This window comes from Rhopilema esculentum, chromosome 12 (assembly GCF_057945365.1).
Source record: "Rhopilema esculentum isolate cy_ngs chromosome 12, ASM5794536v1, whole genome shotgun sequence".
Lineage (NCBI taxonomy): Eukaryota > Metazoa > Cnidaria > Scyphozoa > Rhizostomeae > Rhizostomatidae > Rhopilema > Rhopilema esculentum.
In genome coordinates this window covers 1,385,659-1,401,136 of record NC_142826.1, presented here as the reverse complement: position 1 = coordinate 1,401,136, position 15,478 = coordinate 1,385,659, and the positions used below count along the sequence as shown (strand labels likewise).

The window sequence follows — 15,478 nt, the reverse complement described above, 5'->3', positions numbered from 1 at the left end:
TATTGGTTTTAGGCCAATCATAGGTAGTGATGCTCGGCGTGTGAAGTATGGACCCAAGTCCCGCAAAATACACAGCTATTTCTGTATCCTTTATGGAACCCTTCAGAGAATGTGGAGTGAAGGCAAAGATCGCGTGATCTGGATGAAAAAATGACATTGTAGGATTAAAATGTTTAAGCGGTGTATCTCAGTTCTGATAAAATAGCATTATCAATTCCAATGGTTGTTACACAACACTACAATAACCTTTTGTTTCTGGCATGCCAAAGACACTCATTAACCTTTCATTGATTTTTCCCTTGAGACTTGTAGAATGCAGTTTTTTATTTAGATTATTTTCACTTCCTGTTCTGAAAGCGATGGGCCTTTCAAATTTAAAGCTCGTTGCGCAACAGAGGAAAATCCGGATAAACTGTTTTCTATTAACAAAAAAGCCATGTGGTTCTACACGTCCAGTAGCCTGTGTTCCAGACCCCTAACTTCGATGTAGATATCTCGAGCACAGGCTACATGTCCAGAAACGCAAGCATCAATAAAAGGCTATTTGAAAAGATTCTCATCTTCTATTAATCCTTTTTGTAATTGTCATTTTAGCTTCTGTAGGTGTCTTGAAAATGGGCTAACTTCTAACATAAGAGATTTTTGACAAGTTTTGAGAAATGTCGTCATGAATAAAGAACTACAGTCAGAATTTCATTAAATCTCTTGAGTGCCTATGAAATGAAATTTTACACATGTTGTTGCAATATAAAACGATAATTAACTCGAAAATTTGCACATGAAAGTTTGTTCTGGGGAAGTTAAAAACAATTAGTGACAGAGCAAAAGAATCAGTGACGTCACAAGGGTTTCAGTTGATACCGTCTTCACAAACACACTATACAACTTAGTCAGGACTGTTAGTCAAACAATTGTGCAAATTGTGATATCAGCATAAAATTTTGCAAAAGGGGGTAGTTTGATACGCTGACTTATAATTGCCCTCTTCGGCAATTTTAACTATAGTTCCAGTAGCAAACTCCATATTCTTCAGTGTACTAAACGCCAACTGCTTCCGTGTTTGCAAACCTTGTGGCTTGAGAAGTTTTTCAGCGCAGAGTCGAGAAACAGTTTCCCTAATGTCGATACTTGTTTCTTCAAGAAGAGAGGGGTAATCTCCGGAAGCTTTTCAAAATCGTCTCGTTTAAAATGATTAAAAAACAGCTCTGTTGAAAGCTTTCAAAATACCAAATAACTTTGTGAAAATATCTCTGTGTACCCCAGGTGCCGTAATGCTCGATTAAGCCTTCAAAAGCCCCCTCCCCCTCAAACAATCCTTCGAACAATTACTAGCTTATACAAATTGTTTTGATGATGATGAAATTGACACAAAACATTTACTGGACTGCTAAACTCTGTTTGCAGCAGAAGCTGATTTTCGTGCAATGATTGCATGTTGGTTTTCCACTGCCAAGTCTTTTTGTGGAATTTTAAAAGCACTTAATCCAGAGTATTTAACGATTGAAAGTGATTTTAATTCAAGTATTGATACCAGATTCAACCAGATACAGATTTGTACCATTCAATAGTCACTACTAAAAACAGTTGAGAAAGAATATAAAATAACTGGTTGTTGCGTGTTGGAATCAACAACTGTCGAAAAGAACTACCATCCAAATACAATCAATCAGAATCTTAGCTTTTGAACTATTTAAAACCATGGTAAAACTCAAAAATCTAAATCCTATTTTGATGAAGGACTATTTTTCGCCCAAAACTAACGTGCTCTAACCTTCGTATTCAAAATACAAAAGGTAGTGCTACAAATTATGGATTAAGATCGCACAGTTTCCAAGGGTCGAAAATCTGGAACTCGCTTCCGGATGAAATCAAAATAGCCCGAAGTTCAAGAGAATTAAAAATTCTGATTAAAACTTGATTCCATAAAAATAAATGCACGTGTTCTCTTTGCAGTAAATGAACTGTCTAATGCATTCCTTAGAAATGCTTCATGTTAAACTGATCTGAACCGGTGTTTTTCCATTATTGTGACAACTACCTTTTAATAAAGCATACAATACAAAACAATACAATACAAAAATAATTATGAAAGTAAAGAAATTTTGATACTAATTTAGTGTACAATCAATGTGCTTAAGAGTAGTGTGAAATGGTTTGTGCCCGTGTAAAAATGGCGTGTAGTAAAGGTTTGTGCAAGTAACAAGCTGAGTCTAGAAGAAAGACTGGAAAATTTTTGCCGAATTTTCAAATTTGCACCATTTGTCTGTTCTTTTCTTTATTCAATTTGCTTCATTGTTGTCATAAATTAGTTTAGTTAACTTAGTGTAAATAATTTATGCAATTGAATACGAGATAATTAATTGTTAACGAGTTCTGCCTTTCAAATAAATTGGTGAAAATGATTGACATCATCTGCGTTGGTCTGACAAACTTTCGTTTAGGAAGCAAAAGCTTGAGCAACAAATTTTAAATCTTATCTAAGCAATGAAACATTGGGCCTTCAAGAACATGTTAATCATTATTTTCTTTGATGACATCAGATTTTTTCGCAATTCTTTGTTTTCTTTAAAATTTTCCACGTAATTGCTAAAGTAATCTCGTGGTTCCTTTTAGAGTTTGACAAGGACTATATTTTCTTCAGTCAATACAACAATTATGCACCCAGTTTGTACCAAATCTAGGATACATCACATAGATATATAGATTATATAGTTCATATTAGTTTACGACCTTGTATACATATATATTTCTTCATCTTGTTGTCATGTTAGTTGTTTTTAATTAGCTTATTGTAATTTTTTATAGTTAAGCTAGAATTTTTATCCAACTTTAAATAAAGTATAGAAAACGATAATTCAGGAATGGAAATCAAATGTTTTATCAACGTCAGATGCAAAAGGGTTTCCCTTGTTATTCTTTGCTGCAAAAAGCCAGTTCCCTTTCAGCCACCTACCCTAATTTGTTTTTCGCATCTTGTCAATCTCGTGCAGGCCTTGAAACTTGCCGAAAAATACTGTCCTGTAATCTGCGTTATAAGATAATGGCTTTGTTATGACAAAATTGCAGTAGAATTAGGTACGAAGCCTCCTATGTTGCTTCGATGAGTACAGAAATTCTATTCAATCGTTTAATGTGAAGGATATGGACTAAAAGTAAATATTTTGTTCGCAAATATGTTTCTCCTAAACCTATAAGACACGACCAAAAAATATACACGGAAGTTCATTGTTTGAAAATTTATCGTCCAAAAATTTTGTATCGAAAATTCGAAACCAAAAAAAAAGAATTCAATGATTCGGGTCGCCCCTTTTATTCACAGTAACAATTTCATAGCGATGCAATTTGTGAAGAAATTTTTTCGGCCGATGTTTCTTCGACCGCGTTTACCCTTTACGGCTCCAAACACTTTTGCGGCTCCATAAACTCCTTTTTGTGCCTCCGCCTCCGTGTTGAGCTCCCTGTCACATGTTTGATTCCAATTTACATTTTTCCTTGATTGCGGAGGATTAACCAATTGAAATGCAATATTCAGATTGATGGACCAATCAGAATCAAGGTAGTTGAGACTGCGGCGAACCCTGCACTGTCAGCGATCACAGGGCTCGATCAAGAAATGAACAAGCAGCAGCAGTTGTGCTAAAAAATGCGATTCTGTCGTCTATGTTTTGCTATAGTTTCTTCGCTCTTTCTTTGTAAATAGTTAGAAGCTAAAATTGTAAACAATATCTGCAACGCTGGGTTCCACATATATACAGCTTCATATGGACCCATCGTCCATAATAACACAAGTTCCAAAGTCGCAAAGTGAGCAAGAATGTAATGGAGAACCGGTAGCAGATTTCAACGAAAAAGGTTTGGCGACTTTCTGTGGTTTGCTTTCAAAATATTTCTTGGTTACATTGAGACCGTGATTTTGCGATTTTCAATCATAAATTTTCGCGTATTTTAATTACTGATAAGCAATGTTATGGTGTTTTTGCATATACAGTTTAGATCATTGGTAAACAAAGTTAAGCTTAGTGACTCGAAATCATAACTGATGTTGATAATTTTGGACGTCAAACTGCAAATGCAGATGGTGTGCATGCGACAGATGTTTCCTGAAAAATGATGCTGTCTAAAAGTCATTAGTTCTATTTTATATGGGCCGATTTCCGCAGCTTGCAAGGTTTTCAGGGATATTTGTCTTCAAAGATTCTCGTACGCTTGGATGTTGTTCCAAAGGGTGCAGTTAATTAGGCCCATTTCAAGATAACTTCGTGCAATTGCGCGTGTCTCTTAGCCGTTTCTTAAGGCAGAAAGTTAAACCCTGACCGCTAAAAGACAAAATTTCATAGTATGAAACACCTCAATTTTATTATTTGAGTGTTTTCGATCTCAGAGGACTCATTTTCCTCCGCCCAGGAACGTATCCGATGAGCTTATCAAATAGACGGCGCCTAACTACACTTACGCCGCCGCTGCCAGTCGCTTACGAGTCAATCTATAAAGCAACTGAAAAAAGCCCTTTGCCATTTTGCTTTCCGGTTTTGCTCTGATTGTGATTGAATGTTTTAATAATTAATTTCCGTGACACCAGAAACGGGTTTCTCTAGATTTAGTACTGAAGAGTCCAGCATAGTATAGCAAAAAAACTATGCTGATTGATTAAAAGGTACACTTTCCATCATGACTGAAAATATATTTTCTTATTTATCAATATTTTAAAGATAGGGTAGACTGGCAGTAAATTTATATACGTTGTTTTAGGTGAACTGTTCGTCTCTAACTACTACACCGGTGTTATCCCAAGCGCGGTAATTTGATCCGTCGCTTTGTCGTAATAGATAACAGTTGGCGGAAGAGAGGAGTTAGGCCAGCAAAGTGTTCATTTGGCGGTTGATCGCCGCATTCTGGCAGTATCCCAATCTGGTATTGCAATGTAGCCATAAATGGGGGAACATCGTTAGAGTTCAATGCCTTTGCAACGATTAGTCGTCTCGGCGTAAGGTCTAGATTACCAAAGGTCAACCTAATACGGGATCTTTTTCAGTTCGAATATAGTTTTAAATATTAGATTCGTCGTGCCTATGACTGTCCACTGTCCTATTGAAATTTGAAGCAAAGTCTGTAGCCTTGTGCAAGTGTAGTACCTTGTCAGGGTCAAAACGATACAATGTGTCATAACCTACTCACAGTTTTAAATATTAGATTTGTCACTTCTTGATCTAGCAGTTATAGACAGCAGTAATCAAGAAATAAAAACATATCAAAATATGTATGTATTCATTTCTTTTTAAATCCCATATTGGCATATTATTATCTTCAGTTGGACCACATCAGAGCCCTTTTGCTTTCCTTGTTAAGTGTTTTGAGTATTTTGTTGGAATAGGCGAATAATTTTTAATAGGCAAAATATTTTTATTTTGCTTCATTGGTCACCTAAAACCAAACTGTATTAAATATGCACCATTTCTGGATTCAGGGATACTTTTCCAAAAGTGTAATTCTCCTGCTGAAATTCCTTGTTGAAATTTGATATCAAGCCAGGTGGCAAATAAAAGTATTTGCTTTGATATGTTTTGAAATAGTTATACAGTAGATTGTAAATGATATCTCTTTCAAACTCCTGATTTTGTTTTTAAGAGTTTTTCTTTGCTAAATATGCATATAAGCCATCAAGAATATTTTTTTTGAATTGCAGAATTATGCACTAATCGAAAGAAGATTCGAAACAGAGGACTTCTCTCATCACTGTTTTGCTGTTTTGGAGGACGTGGTGATCCAGCAAGTGCATTTGTGAGCACAAGCCTAAATCCGCCTGAAGAAAGTATTAACCATAATCATTACTCTATCACAAAAAGTTATGAAAGTGAACCAGAAGAAGAAAATGCAAATGAGCCACAGGTATTTTCTTTGCAGTTATCCAAGTCTTTGTCCACTGTTTGCTAATGGCTACTTAGTGATGATATTTTTGAAATTTCTGTTGTGGAAGAAGGTTACCATGGTTTGCTGTTTGCTTATCATAACTCAAGTTGATTTGAGATACATCGTGCAGGCACTATTTGTACCTGAAAATTTCATTCATCAAGTGTGCAGGCATTGTGAGAAGCAAAAAGCAGACACTTGACAAACTGAGCACCCTCAAATTTCTAGGTGCTTAATTGTTCACTCAGGTTAAAGCTTTCTTGTTTGATAAGTCATCAAGATTTTGTTTGCTCAAAATGCATAAATTAAATTCTGTTTGAACATTGTGCTTTGATTTAACTTTATGATTTATCATTGTGCTCTGATTTAACGATTTAACTCTTGTGTGCTTAATTGTAGGGGGGAGGTTGAATAAAGAGGAAGGGTGGACATTTTCCTAGATTTTCATAAAGCGGAGGGGTCATAATTAAATGAACTACAGGGAAAATCGTAAAAAAGCATCTAAAAGGGGGGGGGTGAAAAAAATGGGGAGTGAGATATTGCAAGTGCATACGCTTTTTAAACTAAGTATATACTAGTTCGAAGTCAAAAAATCAAACATATTTTGCAAACTGTGCTGTGAGATTTGCAAATTTGATAAATTGGCAAAATAAGTAATACAGCTCCCTGCACTCTCTCATTAACGAAAGTATCATGTGATTTTACACAAGTAACTCCAAAAGAGTTTTTCAATCTTTGATTAGAAAGCCAAAACAAAGTGTGTGAATAATAGCAAATTTCAATTAGTCGATCGATTTATGAGTTTTGAAAAGCTTTGTTTCTTTTTAGCGAGTGAGCACACTGTAGTTAAGATGAAGTTTAAAACCAACAAAAGGAAGTTTCCTCTCGAAAAAGAGTTTCTTAAAAAGAGTTTTGTATGGAGCCAAACCATTTTTTTTCTGAGAAGTTTAAAATGTCTAATATTGATAATAAAATGGGGGGGGGGGGGTTTGGTCATCCTTTGAAATTTCCATAAAATGGGGGGGGAGGAGGTCATTATAAAATGCCATGAAGGGTGAAAAATTTTGAAAAATGCAATATGACCCTCCCCTATAATTAAGCACACAAGAGTATCTGTCATGATTATGATTTGATGAATTAAAACTAAAATAAATTGCATCCAATATATAAACGTTGGTATGAGCAGGATGAATCGCCCGCACACAAACAGCTTATGTACAGTTGCCTATTTGATGCTTTGTAATTACAAGAATGTTTGCAATTCCATTTAGAGAATGCAAACAAAAATATTTCCAATTATTATCAAATATCATCAATAGCAAAATTTGGTTTTTTGAATTTAGTTTTAGACAGCAAAAACATGCTATGTGCTCAATCAATCAAGCTTAGCTCCTAGAATTTTATAAACATGTGTGGCGGCACTTGATCAAGTGTGAAGGGCATATTTACATTTCTCAGCAGTTCCTCTACTGTTTTCAGTTTATACATTTTTACAAAATGTAGCTTTCAGAAATATTGAATATATATTTTATTTGAATGCTTTAGCTTGAAGAGGTAAAGTACCTCTTGCCCCCACTGAGGAATGGTGACAAGAAGAAATGCATTGTTATAGATTTGGATGAAACACTTGTCCACAGTTCCTTCAAGGTAATTATATGATATTTGGTTTTGCAACCTTGCATTATTAATGATGTCTGTAATTAAAATGTGATGTTTTGACTCCAATATAATTATTTTTGGGCTTCTTTATTAAATTTATTTATCTGTTATAGGACAGAAAGAAAAGCATCAATACATGTTAGATTTTTTTCTGAAAATAAGAAGATTTTCAACAGCTGACTGTTTAGAATGAAATTAAGTCTCTTTTATCACAATAAAATTGTGAAAAATCACTATCTATTGCTGAAAGTTTTTCATTATGATGATGATCTTGCCTAATAGGTAGCAATCTTGGTCTTTCAATCTTGAATTTTAAGTGGAGATGGTAATTGACACATGAAAGTTTGGAACTTTCATTAAGTTTTTACGAAGCCTTGAGATTTAAATGCTGAAAGAAACCAGTCTACCTACTATTTGAAGTTTTCAGCAGTTTTCACAATATTTGCCAAATTCTATCTTGATCTGAAATTCAATAATAGAGATAAAATTTACAACAGGAAACAAATGAAGAAAATTTAAATGTTTAAGTTTAGCAACTTTGTTGTTGCAAACAGTTATCCTTGCTTCATTAAAAAAACTCCACCCTGGAACTCCACTTTATTAACTTTATTTGCTAATTAGAGAATTCTGTTGTTTTCTCTTGTAATTTCTCATATCATAGAATTCTGCATTTTTCTCAAAGAAATTATGAAGTTTCATGGCTTGAGCCCACAAATTATTTATATCACTCCAATTTAAACCACTATTGTGTTTTGAGAAAGATTGGTTTGACCATGGACATATTTGCCATGAATTCTCAAATCAGCCCCCTGGGGGCTTATTTGTTTTTAATATTTTGAGATGGGGGTTAAATGAGGGGCTTATAAAGTTTTAGTGGACATTAAGAAGACATTGATAAAATACCGCATAAATTTTAGTAGGAATTTCTTTATTAAAATTTAATTAATTATTACAAAAAGTATGAATTTTTGTGGTAATTCAATAAAATGCCAAAGGCAACCTCAGATTGCAATAATCCAAAAATAGAGGGGGCTAATTTGAAGATTCATGGTAGCAGTGGAGGCTTTTTGGAGGGGGTTCTTATTTACAAATTGTAGCTTTAGGGTGGGGACTTTTTTTGGGGAGGGATTTTTGAGGGGGGGCAATTCAAGGATTTACAGTATATACAAAAATGGATGGAACTTATGTTATTGTATCTGAAGAATTGAATTTCTGATGTCTTATCAGCCTTGCCCTTTAACATCATATAATTCTAAGATGTAACATTAAATGGGTTGACGTAAAAAGCGAAATGAAAGGGTCAATATTTCCTACCTTTGGACCAGAAGACCGCATTTTTTCTTAACCTTTATTTTGCAAGGACAAGCAAATGTTTAAGTATTTTTTGAAAATGATAGATAATTTAAGGTCTTAATTTATTAATCTTAACAAATACCAGGATATTAAGTCGTGGTTGTATAATCTTTTTTAAGCATGCTGTCAAACAGTTAACAAGTTTAGTTTCTTTCTCTAGACTTTCTTTATTTTAGTATTTGTTCCTTTAATGTTGTTTCTTGTGCTGAAGGTAATCATTTGCAAAAATATTGAATTAATCTGATGGCAAAGATTGTGTTCTCTATATGAGATTGTGTACTCTTTGAGTCTTGGATTTGCAAATATGATTAAATGTAAAAGATACTGTTTAATTTTATTTATAAAGTACACCTTAGAATTGATGTGATATAGTACCCAAGTGTGACGTAAACACTTTGGAACTCTTATTCCACATGATTCCAGAAGATCAGTGCTTATCATGCTAGGACCATTCATTCGTTGACACTAAGACTTGGTTTCAATTATATTTTATATCAACTCTGTTGAAGCGGGCCCTTTATTAAGTTAAATCAATACTGCTTATGTAGTATAAATGGCTTTTTTGTCTTGTGTAGCACTAATGGATTTTTCTGCTGTTTCAAAATAACCCCAGAATGCATTTGGAAGCTTCCCTCTATATGGATTTGGAAGCTTTCCTTTCAGTTTTCATAACATGTTTATGCCAAAAAAGTCTGTCTAATGGATAGATAATGTTAATATATTTTACATTTGGAGCATCATGTTAATCAGTGGTTTTTATCTCTTTTATAGCCAGTTCGTGATGCTGATTTTATTGTGCCAGTTGAAATTGATGGCAGTATACACCAGGTGAGAACTTTGAATGTCTTTATCAAAAGGTCTTTCCAACCAAAAAAATTGTTTTAATTTTTATTGACTCAAAGCTATTTTTAAAGGGAGATTCTTCTCAGCTTAGATGTTGTCTTTTGTCAAGGTAAAGTAAGATTTAAACTTGAAGAACCATTTATGTCAAACTAAAATGCATTATTTATTCCAGGTGTATGTTCTGAAACGGCCACATGTTGATGAGTTCCTAAAGCGAATGGGAGAATTGTTTGAATGTGTTCTATTCACCGCAAGTCTTGCAAAGGTTGGTATGCGGCTTACAAACATCTTCCAGTACTTGTAGATTGGCTACCAGCAGTTTTTTGTTTATAAATATTACTGATATTCAAGAGAACATATATTATATGAAATGAAAATGGAAATAGATGCTTTTCTCTTCAGCTTAAAAGTATTGATATGTTTCATTTCAATGTAATCTTATCTTTTTGTGATGATTTTAACACATAATGTGATCCAAAACAGTTGGACATTGCTAATAGCTCTAAACATCCAAAAGATAGTGTCACAGGGTCTAATAATTTTTGGATTTTCGCAATTTTTCCAAAAACTGTCCTTTTTATGACTAAGATTCTCAACCATTTTAAGTAGAGGCTAGCAACCAAACATATGTATGCCATAAATTCTCAATTGAGTGCCTGAGTATTCATCAACACTCAAGGGATACTCCTTCAAAAGATGGCGCTTGTGCAAAGGGTGGGTATATGTTTTTCATGCAGGACCATCGTGAGGCATGTCTTGTTGGGGTGGTGTGAGCTACAAATTTATCTTATTGAAAATTGCCTGAAATAATTGCTAATTTTTTTAAAGATATTTTAAAGATCGCATGTAGCAAAAAGACAATTAGATTGCTGGAAATTAATTAGATCCAAGCTTTGCCAAAAATAAAATCACGGTTTATATTTTAGCAGTCTGCCAGTTATTTCTGTAATAAAGTGAATCAGCGTAATCCATGAATTAATACTTACCCCCTTATTAACACCTATAAGCAGTTGAAGATTCTGGTACCTCCAGGGACATAACAACTTATTATAATAACAGCCAGCGAGAGACAGTTAAATGGTAGTTGGATGACCTCATTAAGTGTGAAACTCGGAGTTGCAACTAAAACCGTCCTTTTTATGCAGCAAATCCTGGTTATAAGGTATCAAGCGCTATTTGACAAACAATTAAAATAGCAATTTGCCTTAAATTAGTGATTCATCTACAGAACGAACCACAATCCTGCTAGGTTGCCTTTCATGTTGAATATTTATATCAACAAATTTCCCTTTTTCAATGAATTTAGAGGCCCTTTCACTTTTTTTCCTAATTTTTTTACAGTTCCGCACGTAAGATTTCTAGAGTGGCATTGTGGCAATGAGGTACTATCTAGTTAATTATTGTTTCACTGATATAACAACGTTCTTTGCAGTATGCAGATCCGGTTGCTGATCTTTTGGACAGAAATGGGATTTTTGCTGCTCGTCTTTTTCGAGAATCCTGTGTGTTCTACAAAGGGAATTATGTTAAGGTATGCGCTTTGACTAATTATGCTAAGGTATGCGCATAATTTTGACTGTGCTAAGGCGGAAGTGTTATAGGTGATAGGCAACGCTGGCCGTTTGCAGGATGACGAATGTTTGTAAAAAGAACAAATCAACAGAGTCCTGCATAAAGCTATTTATTATCAATTATGGCGATTACAAATCTAAGCTGTGACAAGAATTATTTCGATTTATTTTAAGTCAAATGAATCTTTCTTACTTCTAAACGCGCGGAAATTAAAAGCGTTATCTTTAGATGCAATTTGATTGTGGTTTTCTCTCAGACATGCCATTAAAAGTACTTCTTTGTGGTTTTGGCAAAGAGGAATGAATCCATTTGATTTCATGTAAATTATTCTTCGGCTTTGAATGCTATCTGCCCGGTCGTTTACACTTCATTAGATGTTGACCATAGATATGTCTAAACGTTTTTACCAAGAAGTAATCCAGGAATCCTTTTTAGTTTTCTCTTAAGCTGAAATGTTATCAGGAATTAAAGTATTGCGGGTTTTAGGAATTGAATGCTTATTGTTCGGTTCGGTTTTGGGTTTTTAGAAGCTGTAATCCACTGTATATTGTAGGCCTTATACTGTAAAACCTTTTCGCCTTTGAATTTTTTTTGCCTCGCTGCAAAGAGACGATCAATGGCCTGTAGTTTAAGTTTATTCATATTACATACTTAAATGCATGCTAAAAATTTTATTATCATAATCAAATAAATTACATTCGATACGCTGTCGTGATTTTTTGTCTTTTTATTTGATGTTTCTGTATGCCGCAAAAGTTCTCCTCCGTGAAAAATATTGTAAATTCGTTTTATAAAAATATTCTAAATCTTGGTGTTTTTTCATACAGGATTTAAGTAGACTTGGCCGTGAGTTAGGAAAAGTTGTAATCATCGATAACTCTCCAGCTTCGTACATTTTTCATCCCGACAATGCGGTAAGTCCTTGCTTTGTATGATCAACACTATTTAGTTTCAACACTTTTGAGTCCTCACTCACTCAGTTAATCAAGAAAGCTTGAAATCGAACAGTTTTTGCGCAGTGGCAGTTGCTATCTCTGTTTTGAAAACATCTATTGTAAGCTTAAACATTTTCCTACTCTCAGAATTCATGTATTAGATGATATGATCAACATTGCATGATGGGAGAGATGGGGGTAAAGCAATTTAAAAGTAGGCCTGACAACTCAGGGGTAAAGTTAGAACTTGGGGTTATCAATTTTCAAGCTTCAATATTGTAATGATAAAGTTGTTTTTAAAGAGGATAAAAACAAGGGTCAAACCCCGGTCAAATCAAATGCATCAATTTCTATTTTCAAGCTTATTTTTTGCCCCCGAGTTCCTTGTCGATCATTTCAGTGCTCCTTTTTTAGGTACCCTGTACCTCATGGTTTGATGACATGTCAGACAGAGAGTTGTTGGATTTAATACCGTACATCGAGTCTCTCAATGCCGTCGATGACGTAGTTGTCTCCATTCGAAATAACCGCAATAGACGCTTTGTTGACATCGCCAACTCGGACGAGGATGGCTAGAGATCGAAGTGAAGTCTATCTGGTTTTTTAAATTCAAATTGTGATCAGTTTATAATTGTCTTGACGTATTGGACGCTGGTGATTTCTCGGAGAGAAGTCTCAAACACACGCGAATGCTTAGAGAAAAATTGTGGAATATTTCAATGGGATTTGTATTCTACTTTTGACAATGTACAGTTTGGTAAGTTTGTATCGCCGAAAGATTTTATTTTCATAATTTTATTTTATACCGTTTTTTATAGATTTCTATATGCTAAATTGTTCCATTTAGATTAAATGTATAACTATATAAAGGCATGCCAGGTTTCAAATCCAGGTTTCAAGACTGGGAAAGAAACGAACAAAAACTGGAGAATTTGGTCATTTTTCTCCGAACTCCTTTTCGCAGCCCTCATAAAACATTTTTGTCTTTTGCTTATATAATGCTTCTTCTGGATAAGCAAAATGTATTGTTGTTTTGGATTCGTGCTTGATATGCCTAAAAAATCGTCATTTGTGTTTTGGAAATTGAATTTTGTGTTGTTAGTTACAGGGACGTTATGCTCATTTTAAATTTGTCTTAGTCTTACAATGTAATTAAGCACATATCGAATTAAGCTCTTAGATACAGGATTGTGTTCAGATATCGAGAATGATCAAAGCGAGGTTCTGTTGTCCTTTCGCAAACGAGATCAAACCTACAATGTTTGGTTTTTGGAAGCCTTGCAGAATTTACTGCTGTTGATTGGCGAAAAGGACAAAACAAGGGCCCTCGCGGTTCCAAACAACCGTGCACCCTTGACCGTTTCAGGTTACTGAACTCTGCAGGTTGATTGTTCTATATTTTTGCAATTTTTCCTGTGGCTACTTGTATTTATCAGCAATAATTTAGCATATTGCCATGAATTTATAGTCATTCCAGAGAATTTGACCGTCTATAGTTTTGTGCTGTTGATGTTTCTCAATCTTGTTTTGCATTGAAAGATTGAAACTATTAGCAGGTCACAGTAGAAGCAACCTTTCCCAATGGTAAACAAGCGTTTGATGTAAATAGACTGTCATTTGCTTTTAGTTTCTCATCTTCAGCAAATATACTAGAATCATGCATAGATGTATTTTAACTGCAGACAATGCTCCTTTACCCGCTGTGTGGTCCCAGTGATCGGTAGGATTTCAACCTCAATGAAAATATGTTTTTGTTCGTGAGGCGACTGAAACTGAAGGAAACCTGTTAAAGGAATCTGTCATTTGATTTTGGCGTTTTCCGAAACTGGAAACTTGGCTCTTACTTTAAATAACTTAATATGAGTTGATACTTGTCAAATATCAAAGAGAATTTGGAATCAGAAATGTTAACAAAATTGCAGATTTCCCATACAATGGTGAAAGCACTATAGCTTGGTTCACGGCAAATCAAATGTCCGTTCTGATGTTTTTGCATACTTTTTTTATCCAGTTAAATCGAGTTAAGTGTATTTAGTATGATAGATATTGCATTGATATTCCAAATAAATCGTCTTTCATGAGGGTGGATTGGTCTATTCTGGTTATGTTTTTTGTGTATACTCCGCCATATCTTTTATATCGGCAATGAATATGGGTTGTGTGCAAATGAAATTGCCGTAGAAAATCGGAAAGGCGCACTGCGCCACGAAAGCACACAGTGTTTTCTTTTGTCCGGTGGAATCGTCTTTTTTAGCATTTATAAATCATAAAGATTAATCGCCTCTTCCTCTTCTCCCAAGAGTTCCTTCCACCCAAAATCAATAATAAGAGTATCCTTAATGTTTGCAAAAATGGCAGTCTCTCTATTTCTGTCGTAGAAAAACATCTTTGTCAACGTAAAAATTTGTAAATCTGTCGGTTAATTGCACTATATCATATAATAAAGGATAGAAACGTATTATTGTGTTTGTGACTCAAAATTGTACGAAGCGCGAAGATTTATGTTAACGACTGGTTGTCTGTTTTTGAACAAAGATTTTGTAATGAAATATCTGGAAAGTCCCGAATGTCAATTGTAAATTATCCTTAGCTTTCTATACAGTTGCTCACTATTAATTAGAATATCGAGCCGTTCTTGTCCAATATGAAACCTTTGTATTCAAATAACCATTTCTAATTAGAAAATTTTCTGTATTTTAAAATGTGAATTGCTTTCATATGGAAACACAATTGTCATTTTCAATTTTTGTACTATTTTTAAGATTGTAAATTATCAGGATACATCACGTGTTTTTGCAGTTCTCTCTTTGTTGTCATTTCTCTGTGAATTAAACTGTGAGTCTCCTGTAAATGTTTTCATCATAAGTCATGCGATTTTAATAAGACGGCAAAAAAATATACTAACGATAGTTTTCTTGAATAGAAGCCGCGGCTTTTATTGATTGTTTTGTGGCTTCCATTCGAGGGCGGCTTCTGTTGCAGAAAAACGATATTCTTTCTCCCCAATAGATAAATCGCCATATTTAAGTAGCATAAACCTTGATTTTGAAGATCTCTCCTAGTTGTCCGGGTGAATCCTGAGGGAAAGTATTAGGCAAATAATTATACTAGGTGTTTGGCAATTGTTATTAGCACCCCCCTCTTCCCCTCAAAACATTGTTGTTCTATTGGTATAATACCCTTCATAGGTAGCTTTCTTGCAATAACCC

At 34.5% G+C, this 15,478-nt stretch overlaps 1 protein-coding gene across 1 annotated transcript; it reads left to right on the top strand.

Moving 5' to 3' along the window:
- Positions 1-3,589: 3,589 nt before the first annotated feature.
- On the top strand, positions 3,590-15,060 carry LOC135681367 (carboxy-terminal domain RNA polymerase II polypeptide A small phosphatase 1). Its single transcript, XM_065195815.2, has 8 exons — positions 3,590-3,852; positions 5,684-5,886; positions 7,453-7,554; positions 9,691-9,747; positions 9,935-10,027; positions 11,195-11,293; positions 12,162-12,248; positions 12,684-15,060. Exons 1-8 carry the CDS (start codon positions 3,762-3,764, stop codon positions 12,843-12,845), a joined length of 894 nt encoding a protein of 297 aa, XP_065051887.1. The 5' UTR covers positions 3,590-3,761; the 3' UTR covers positions 12,846-15,060.
- The last annotated feature ends 418 nt before the right edge of the window (positions 15,061-15,478 follow it).